Source organism: Gastrolobium bilobum, unplaced genomic scaffold, assembly GCF_033153095.1.
Source record: "Gastrolobium bilobum isolate Gb01-03AN ecotype WA unplaced genomic scaffold, APGP_CSIRO_Gbil_v1 utg15885, whole genome shotgun sequence".
Classification (NCBI taxonomy): domain Eukaryota; kingdom Viridiplantae; phylum Streptophyta; class Magnoliopsida; order Fabales; family Fabaceae; genus Gastrolobium; species Gastrolobium bilobum.
Genome location: NW_026899231.1, coordinates 56,995 through 67,367, shown reverse-complemented (window position 1 = coordinate 67,367; position 10,373 = coordinate 56,995). Strand labels below are relative to the sequence as shown.

Here is a 10,373-nt window from a genome sequence, read left to right as displayed (position 1 = left end):
TTAACTTGTAGCTGAGTGATAAGTGATAGGAATCAACTGCAAATCCTGTTTTCTTTTTACAGACAAGCCAAAGGATTCAGTCATATCAAGCTTTTCAGGCTTGTCTCCTTTAGCCACCTTCCAATCAAAATGGAAAAGCAAATTTGCAAGTGAAAGTTCAACATTAACAATGCCAAATGTGATGCCCGGGCATATCCTTCTTCCAGCACCAAATGAGATAAACTGAAATTCTGCACCTTTGTAATCAATTGAGCTATCAAGGAACCTTTCTGGATAAAATTTCTCAGCTTCAATCCAATAGTTGGGATCCCTCCCAATTGCCCATGCATTAACAATGGACCTTGCTCTTGGCTGGTATCTCATACCTATAAATCTCACATTTTTCACTGCATTCCCTTGGAAGTAACAATGCAATAGGTGGATGTAGACACAAGGTTTCTTTGATAACTGATCTCAAGTATTTCAGTTCATGAATACTTGCTTCATCCACATATCCTTTCCCATCAAATACCATTCTTACTTCAATTTGTGCTTTCTACATCACCCTTGGGTTTTTCACAAGATCTGACATTGCCCAATCGATAGTTGTTGATGAAGTGTCACTTCCAGCACTGAAAATGTCCTAAAAGAGATCTTGGAGCATTACATTATGTAAAATAATCACCAAGAATTCATCACAGAATCAAATTTATCAGTTTAGCTTAACATTAATATGAGTTTTCCAATAAAGTTACCTCTCAATTTGAATCCATCAAATTCATTTATTGTTTATGTTAAAAATTTATTGGTCAGGTTAGTGTAAGTCAAGTGGAGTTTTTCCGTGTGACTACAAAGGTGACTAATTAAATAACCACTAAACTTAAAGGTGTATGCATTTCGAACCACTTTCCTAGACACCAATATAAATTAACGTTATCTATATAATTCCACCAGCCAAAAAATCAACATGTACAAAAAACACTTATTTAGTAACAAACAAGATTTTACGTAGAAAACTCAACTGAAAAGAATCACCGGAAGAACTCTCAGAAATCCACTAAAAATATCTAGAATATTGCAAAATTTATCTATATGAGAAAATAATTTTACTATTATTTTCTCTAACTCCCTCACACCAGAAATGCTCTTAACTTTAGCTCTCTCTCTAAACTTTCTCTAAAGCATTTGCTATGCTTTTCTTCTGGTGTGTTTAGAACTTGTTCAAGCACCCTTTATATACGCAAATTTCCATTTAGTGTGAAAGCTAATAGCCAACATTGTAGCATGTTTTTCCATATGAAAAACAAGTAGCCTACCATGTTCAAATTTGATAGCCCACTATGAAAATTAAGTCAACAATCAGTTTAAGTGCGATAATAAGAAGTGGACCTAGGCCAGTTGTAAATGACTGATCTTAGGAGGACTCTACTATATGACTCAAGATTTTGAAATTTCGCAAGGTTTTCTATAGGTGAAATACTGAGAGAAAAAAATGATTGCTCTGACAATACTATAAAAGATGTTCAAGACTAGTATATCCTACTTTGTCCGCATCAAACAATTGTTAACCCAGAAAAAATACTGAAAAGCTATGGCAATTTTGCATGGATTTTTAACAGAAATATACTAACCAAAATGGTTGTTTTGACAATACTGTCAGATAGAGGATGTTCGAGGTCACTATTCTTCTGAAGCCTTAAAAGAACATCAACTAGATCTTCCCCATTTTCTTCACCAACAGCTTCTATTCCAGTACGAGTACAATATATGCAACCTGTTCTCAAGAGAATCTTGTAGCATGTTGAGACTTTGCCATCTCCCTTAAGACAGCACCAACAATAGCTGCCTGCTCAAGGCAGTCAGCCTTATGCAATGCATCTAAAAGAACAACACATGTTTTGCTATGTATACGACAACCTCTCAGTCGAGTTTCCTCAAAAAGTGTATATGCATCCATTGCTTTATTGGCACCGCTTAGTCCTTCTATCATAGCATTATAACAAGCTGAATCAGGTATGCCCCCACTTGCCTTAAATCTCTCAAAGAGGCCTTTCGCTTCTTGAACATTTCCAGCCTTTGCAAGTCCTGAAATCATGGTGGTGTATGTGATAGTATTGGGTTTTAACCCTTGTTTCTGCATTTCTTGCCAGAACACGTAGGCCTTATTAAATTTTCTAACCATACAAAGACCATTTATCATAATGCTGTAAGTTATTTCATTTGGAGAACATTTCAAGCTTTTCATGTTCTGAAAGCAGACCAGAGCTTCATCTATCTCCTCAGCTTTCACCAATGCATCAAGCAAACAATTCCATGTGTATGCGTTTGCGGTCAGACCTTTCTGCATCAACTCCTCCAAAATTAAATATGCTTCATCAATCCTTCCCACCTTCCCAAACCCATCAATAAGACTACTATAGATAACTACATTTAAATCAACACCTTTTGATTTTGCTTCTTCAAATAACATATATGCTTCATCGAGCCTGTCAATTTTAGCAAGTCCATCAATGACAGAACCATAAGTTACAACAGTAGGTTGGAGACCCTTTGTCTTCATTTCCTCCAGCAGTTGGTAAGCTTTATTGACCTTACCAGACTTGCAGAATCCATCAATAACAGTGTTGTAAGCACGGGTGTCCAAATGCAATCCTTTTTCTTTCATCTCATAAAACAATTTATATGTTTCTTTTGAAAAACCTGCTTTCACAAGACCGTGAATTAAAATTGAGTAGCTCCGAACATCAGGAACTAACCCGTGAGCCTTAATTTCTTCAAATAAAGCCCTACCCTCCTCAATTTCACCAGCTTTGAAAACACAATCCATGTAAGTATTAAGGAGCATCAGATCAGGAGAACAGCCCCTATGCAACATCTCTTTGTAAATTTTGTGACCATCCTCCTTCCTACCACACTTGAAGAAGTTCCTAATAAGGGACGTATATACCACTTCATTCGGAGTCTTATCAGAATCTAACATCTTTTCATAAAGCTTATAGGCATCATTCACCCTGCCATGTCTGCCCAAGCCATCGATAAGTGAACAAAATGTAAATGTGTCAGGGGTGCAAACTTTATGATCCAATCCTAAAAATATGGAGCAAGCTTCATCAAGCCTTTGAGCTTTACATAGCCGATCAATCATTATATTTACAGTTATGATATTAGGGAATAAGCCAGCCTCTTTCATGGCATCCTGAACTTTTAGAGCAGCTTCGAGTTCTCCTGCCTTGCAAAGCATGTCAATTAAAATATTGTAGGTTGCAAGATTGGGTGCTGCATCTTTTTTCATTTCCTCATAGATTCTCAATGCGTCCTCTACTTTACCCTTTCTTCCTAGGCAGGTCAGAAGGCAATTATATGCAATTACACTAGGTATACATCCCTTTCTCTTTTGCCTCTCAAGTAAACTGTATGCTTCATCAAATTTCCCAACTGAACCATAACCCATAATCATGGTGTTATAAGCATAAACACAAGGGGCACTTCTGTCGAGATCCAGTTCTTCAAACAACTCAACAGCTTCATCCAACCTCTCAGCCTTGCAAAGAACCCCAATCATGCTAGTATATGTCACGTTGTCAGGCACCAACCGTTGTGCTTTCATTTCATGAAAGAATTTCCAGGCCATATCCACCTTGCCAACTTTGCCAAAACAATCTATGCATACATTATAGAGCAAAAGGTCAGCATCAAACGAGTTACTTTTCATCTCATCCAGCAAGGACAGAGCAGCATCAATGCGGCCCTCCCTGGCAAACACTCGAACAAGTGTAGTAAACAAATGTATGCTTACTTCATAACCTATTTCCTGCATTTGATGAAAGAGAGTGAGCATGAGATCAGCTTCATGAGCTGCAGAGAGGGCACCAATCAGTGTCGTATAAGCCGAAAAAGCAGGACGAAACTTGAACTTCCTCATTGTTTCAATAACACCAAAAGCTTCTCTTAGCTTCCGCGACTTAACAAAACTAGCAACCAGTTCAATACAAGTATTATTAGATGGTCCAAATCCAGCCATACTCATTTCCTCAAGAATCTGTTCAAAGCAGTCCAAGTTTCTGGTCCTAGCCATAACCATGAGAAGTGCATTATAGGCTTCTGGGCAATGAGCTTGTTCAGTTTTCCCCTCCACCCACCTAAAATACTGCAATGCCAACTTCACATCCTTCAACCTCCTTATTACCCCAGCAACAAATTCTGGTTGAGGCATTTCATCAAACGAGTTGAGAGCATCCTCAAGGGCAGGTCCCCAAGGACCAGTGTCCAACATCCGACATACATCATGAACTGACTTTCTCATACCCTCCACTTTTGTTGCATTGTCTTGGTGGGTATCATCAACAAAGGAACTAACTTTCCCATACGTTCCAGAAGAACAAAAAGGAGTCCCATTTGAAGAGGACGATGATAACTTCTTGAATAATGGGTCTATTTTCAGACATTTAAGAGCAAAGCGAAACTTCAGAACTGCAACCAAAATTAAATAAGAATAATAAGATTTCAAATTGCAACCCTGAAACGAGTATATGATAATAAGGACGACGATAATGTATTTATCAAAATTGAAAAAAGAAAAAGAAAAAAAAAGACCTTGGCCCCTTAAGAGAATCTTCATGTGCACAACAAGCACACTGTGTGACTGTAGCGGTTGGTTTGTCGGAATAAATGGAGACAGATAAACAGGAACGTGAAGAGAAACAGAGTTAACCAAAAGCAAGAGGTTAGTTAGTTCTCTCTAAACATCGAAACGAGGTGCTCTTCTAATTAAACCCGACCCCTTATACTGACCGACCCGATCGAGTTACTAGTTATTAGATCACTCGTTTAATTAAGGGGACATTAATTCAATTATCTAATTCGGTAAATATATGTAAATCTATAATTTATATTAAAAATAATAAATATATTTAAATACATGTAAAAAAATAATATCAATTTTAAATATTTTAATATAAAAAATAATAAATTATATATCATTATCCAATAAAAGATCAATTAAACATATAATACTTGTAATATCGATATTTCAGGATTCAGTATATGTCATCTCTAATTAAATCAAAATTTTCTGAATATTGCATAACCAAGATAATACTATTGTTATAGGTACATAATATATGTAAGTTAATAAGCTACAGACCATTCAAATATTTCAAAAAAAAATAAATGATCTATTTGTGAGAGTGAAAAAAAAGGATATTAATTGAAGAGAATAAATCAATTTTTTTTTTATAAACCGAGCTGGATTACTGATTGAATCGATCGGATCATCAATTTTTACACAATGCAGTTGAGTGACACCGGGTTTATAATATGGCCCTCTAATATAAAAACCAATAATCACCCATTCACCAATTTCCTAATCGATCTGATTTTCATGCCACTGATACAAACGCTTCCAACTCTCTCTTTTTTTTCTTTTTTTCTTTTTTGATAAACAAACACTTCTTCTTTTTTTTTGGAAATATTCCATCGGTTCATCGCTTCGCGACTAGTCCGATTCGGGCGGGTCCAGGATTAAGGCTTTAAACTCCTCCCAAAGGTGGTACTGGGAAGGTTCGAACACATGCCCTCACCCCCACCTGCTCAGCTCCCATGCGCCAACTGAGCTACCACCATTTGGTATAAACAAACACTTCCAACTTTTGCAATGTGGTAGTTAATTTTACAAATAAATTTACATTAATCAATTAACACTTTGAGGGACAGTTTAATTTTAAACTGGTAACACCATATTATATAATTTACGGATTTAATTTTCATTGTAAATTTTTTGACTTTGTTAGGGTCAGTTTAATATCGGTTTAAATTAAGGCAAAATTTTTATGAATAAGTTTTGTTAACAAAATTGTATTAAAAATTGAGATAAGTTATTCTACCTATCTCATTTTCTGTCTATTCTTGCCTACCATTACCATTCTCTAACAACATTATATCGGAATCTCAATTACTTTTATTATTTCTCTCTCTTATTAAGATTATGATGTAATAATGTTGGAGTGTGATAAACAAATGTAAAAGAGAAAAAAAGTATATAAAATAACATATCCCTTGAAAATTAACTCAAAAGATATTCACCCGAATCTTTTTGATAGACTATATGAAATAGAGATGTAACTAAAAATTAAATCTTTATATTGTACAATTAGAAGAATGAAGTTAGAGGATGAATTAAATGGGACATTTAGATTCTTCATTGTGATTCAATACATTCTCAGGTACAAGTGATAAACGTAAGTTCGATCAACTCAAAATCTTAAGATTTTGGATGAGGTTAAATTAATTATTTTATATCTCTCTACTCCACGTAAGAGTCCTTTGGGCTTGAAACGTAGATATTGATAGAGAAAAATTAAGATGCAGAAATATAACTCACAATGTTTAAAGAGGGAATACAAATTTCATAAACTGACTCAAACTTAATATAAATCAGAAACTAAAACTGAAAAACATAACATTACACCCAAATAAACTCTAACTTAATGACTCATTATACTACCCAAAACTGACCCATTATGACACCGTTAAGACTCATCAAACAACTTTAGTGCAGCACATGGCCGTTACATCAAACTTAAAAGACCATTGAATTTTCTAACGGACAAAAAACAAAGAGACTCTAACATTCCCTCACTTAAACTGATGTTCTTGAAAAATTCAGTTTACTCCAAATCCTTTGACTTTCTCCATGGAACATATGCCAAGTAATCCCCTGAGCTTTTGAAACGCAACATATTTGAGAGGCTTCGTAAACAAATCAGCAACTTGATCCTCACTTCTACAAAAAATAAGATCAATTATACCAACCTTTGTAAGATCCCTTAAGAAATGATACTTCACATCTATATGCTTGCTTCTCCCATGTAAAATTGGATTCTTTGACAATTTAATTGCAGAATTATTGTCACAATAAATTAAAGTTGCTCCTTCTTGCTTGAAGTGAAGTTCTTCAAGAATTCTCCTTAGCCAAATGGCTTGGCATGCACAAGCTGTAGCAGCAACAAATTCAGCTTCTGTGCTTGACAAAGTGACAATTGGTTTCTTCTTCGATGCCCAAGAAATAGCACCTGTACCAGTCATAAAAACATAACCTGATGTGCTCTTCCTGTCATCTTGATCTCCTGCATAATCACTGTCAGTAAATCCCACTAAATCAGATTTTACACCCTTCTTGTAAAATATCCCGAAAGTTCTTGTTCCTTGCAAGTAGCGAAGGATTCTCTTGGCAGCCAACAAATGTATTTCTGTAGGATTTTCCATATACCTGCTAATTAAACTCACAGAATACATTATGTCTGGTCTTGTTGCAGTGAGATACATCAAACTTCCCACAATTTGTTTGTAGAAGGTGCTGTCAACCTTCTTTCCTCCATGATCTTTATGTAACTTCAAGCCACATTCAACTGGAGTGTGCACAGGATTACAATCCTTCATCTGAAACCTGTCTAGAATATCTTCCACATATTTATTTTGAGAAATAAAAATTTCATCACTTGATTGTGCTACACTTATGCCAAGAAAGTAATGCATCATACCAAGATCAGTCATTTCAAACTCATTCATCATAGACTTTTTAAATTCTTCAAACATAACATCACAATTTCCAGTGAATATAAGATCATCTACATATAAGCAAACAATAAGCATTTTTCCTTCATCACCAATCTTAACAAAGAGTGTATGTTCATAAGGACACTTTATAAAATCAGCCTTAAGAAAATAAGACTCAATGCGACTATACCAAGCTCGAGGGGCTTGTTTTAGTCCATAAAGTGCCTTTTTCAATTTGTAAACTTTATGCTCATTTCCAACTTTCTCATAACCAGGGGGTTGTTCAATAAATATTTGTTCCTCTAAGTACCCATGCAAGAATGCCGATTTGACATCTAGCTGGTAAATAGGCCAAGAATTTTGTGCAGCCAATGCAACCACCAACCTGATTGTATCATGTGCGAAGTGTCTGAATCATCTTTCCTGTCTCATTCTCCACACGAGCTTTGAAATTTTTAAATGTAGAGAAAGCTTCTGACTTTTCCTGTAAAAAATAAACCCACGTTTTTCTAGAAAAATCATCAATGAAGGTAATTAAATATTTTTTACCTCCATTAGAAATTGGATTTATTGGACCACAAATGTCTGAATGCACCAATTGCAAAATTCCCTTTGCTCTCCATGAGTTCCCTTTTGCAAATTCAGAATGATGTTGTTTGCTAACAACACATTCTTCACATACTAAGGAATGAGGAATTGTGATTTGAGGGAGGCCTGTCACCATATTTTTCTGTTGGAGCGTCTTCAACCCACCAAAGCCCAAATGGCCATAGCGAAAATGCCACAACCATGAAGGATCTTTCATTTCAGCCATTAAACTAGATTGGATTCCTTCAATCTTTAATGGAAACAATCTGTTTGAACTCATCTGAATAACAACAATAGCACCTCTAACAGAATCATATATTTCACAAACACCATTTTTAATAGTGATCACATAACCCTTTTCTTGTAATTGGCCAGCACTCAATAAATTACTTTTCAAATCAGGAACATACAATACATTAGATATTGTTTCCACAAAACCATTCTTGGTTTTTATTTTAATGTCACCTTTTCCCATTACTTTCACAGTAGAATGATCACCAAAACTCACAGTAGATTGCATATTTTCATTCAGATGAGAGAAAGAAGACTTACTACCACTCATGTGGTTGCTACAGCCAGTATCCACATACCAAACATCTGGCTCAATTTGCTTTTCATCTTTAGCAACCATCAATAAGGTTTCACCTTCCTTCTTTTCTGCAAAGTTTGAACTTTCTCCTTTTTCTTTGCTATTTGGCAGCTTAGTATAACATTCAGATTGATAATGACCAAATTTATGACACCTGAAACATTCTACCTTGGATTTATCAGGGGCTCCTCCTCTGCCTCTGCCTTGAAATTGATCATTATTGGCTCTGAAATTAGTGGACCTTCCTCTGCCTCTGTCTCTACCTCTGCCTCTACCCCTTCCTTGAAAATTGTTGGAACGAGTATCGGTAGAAGCCTTTAATGCTTGCTCATCTGTGTCTTCCTGTTTGAACTTCTGTTCATGCACCACCAATGAGCTCTGCAATTCATCAAGTGACAAATCATCTATATCTTTAGATTCTTCTATAGCACAAACAACAAAGTTAAATTTTGCTGTTAATGATCGAAGAATTTTTTCTATGACAGTTATTTATTCTGTCCTGCCTCCATGAATTCGCATTTTATTGACAATGGTCATCACGCGAGAGAAATAATCTGCAATTGATTCTCCCGACTTCATTCGAAGTGTTTCGAATTCCGAGCGTAAAGCTTGAAGCTGCTGCCTCTTTGCTCTTGCAGAGCCTTGATACTTCTTTTTCATGGAGTCCCAAATATTCTTGGAAGTTTCTTTGAAAGAATGGTTTCCAAGATAGAACGGTCAATGGCCTGGAAGAGATAATTCTTCGCCTTCAAATCCTTCAACTTTACTGCTTCATGAGCTGCTCGTTGTGCTGCTGTCAACTGAGCTCCTTCTGCTAGTGCTGGTTCAACAACACCATTGGTAACTACATCCCAATATTCCTTGGATAGAAGGAAATTCTCCATCAACATGCTCCAATGATCATAATGACCATCGAAACGTGGAATGGCTGCTTGCACAAAATTAGAATCTATGGCCATGACTCTTCACTTTTTTTTTTCACAACTCAATTCCCTCACGTGTTTAACTCTCAACCTGGCTCTTGATACCACTGATAGAGAAAAATTAAGATGCAGAAATATAACTCACAATGTTTGAAGAGGGAATACAAATTTCATAAACTGACTCAAACTTAATATAAATCAGAAACTAAAACTGAAAAACATAACATTACACCCAAATAAACTCTAACTTAATGACTCATTATACTACCCAAAACTGACCCATTATGACACCGTTAAGACTCATCAAACAACTTTAGTGCAGCACATGGCCGTTACATCAAACTTAAAAGACCATTGAATTTTCTAACGGACAAAAAACAAAGAGACTCTAACAGATATGACACAAGCCTATTATTGATCTGCCTTGTGCTATACAAAATCATTTTTTTGTTTGTTTATCTTGTGCTTTTCTTAATTCCACTTGAAAATAGAGATGATGAGGATCGAATTCGTGACCTCGTGATCATTAAAGCTCTGATACCATGACCGACCTCAATGTCAACCCTCAACAGCTTGTTGATCCTGGTTGCTCATTTATATTACCAGGCAAATGAAAGGTTAGACAGAATAGTTGTAGTCATTGTGCTAAAAAAATGTTCCCTAATGCCTATGCCCAGATATACAGCTTACAAGAGTAAAGAAGCATTATGATCCCTACAAATTCAAAACCGTTATCAAAG

General features: G+C 35.8%; 1 protein-coding gene and 1 pseudogene across 2 annotated transcripts; both read right to left on the bottom strand.

Moving 5' to 3' along the window:
- LOC133288678 (cytochrome P450 71D10-like) lies at window positions 1-1,199 on the bottom strand (annotated as a pseudogene).
- On the bottom strand, window positions 498-4,703 carry LOC133288677 (pentatricopeptide repeat-containing protein At3g06920-like). Of its 2 annotated transcripts, XR_009748385.1 has the most exons (3): window positions 4,573-4,703; window positions 1,611-4,449; window positions 498-622 (listed from the first exon to the last, which is right to left on the bottom strand). XR_009748385.1 is itself a non-coding variant. In XM_061486494.1 (2 exons), the coding sequence occupies exons 1-2, from the start codon at window positions 4,595-4,597 to the stop codon at window positions 1,760-1,762; spliced, it is 2,715 nt and encodes a 904-aa protein (XP_061342478.1). In that variant the 5' UTR covers window positions 4,598-4,703; the 3' UTR covers window positions 1,354-1,759. The 2 variants fall into 2 exon arrangements, 1 of the variants encoding a protein (XP_061342478.1); XM_061486494.1 differs by lacking the exon at window positions 498-622 and having other exon boundaries at window positions 1,354-4,449.
- Window positions 4,704-10,373: the final 5,670 nt, after the last annotated feature.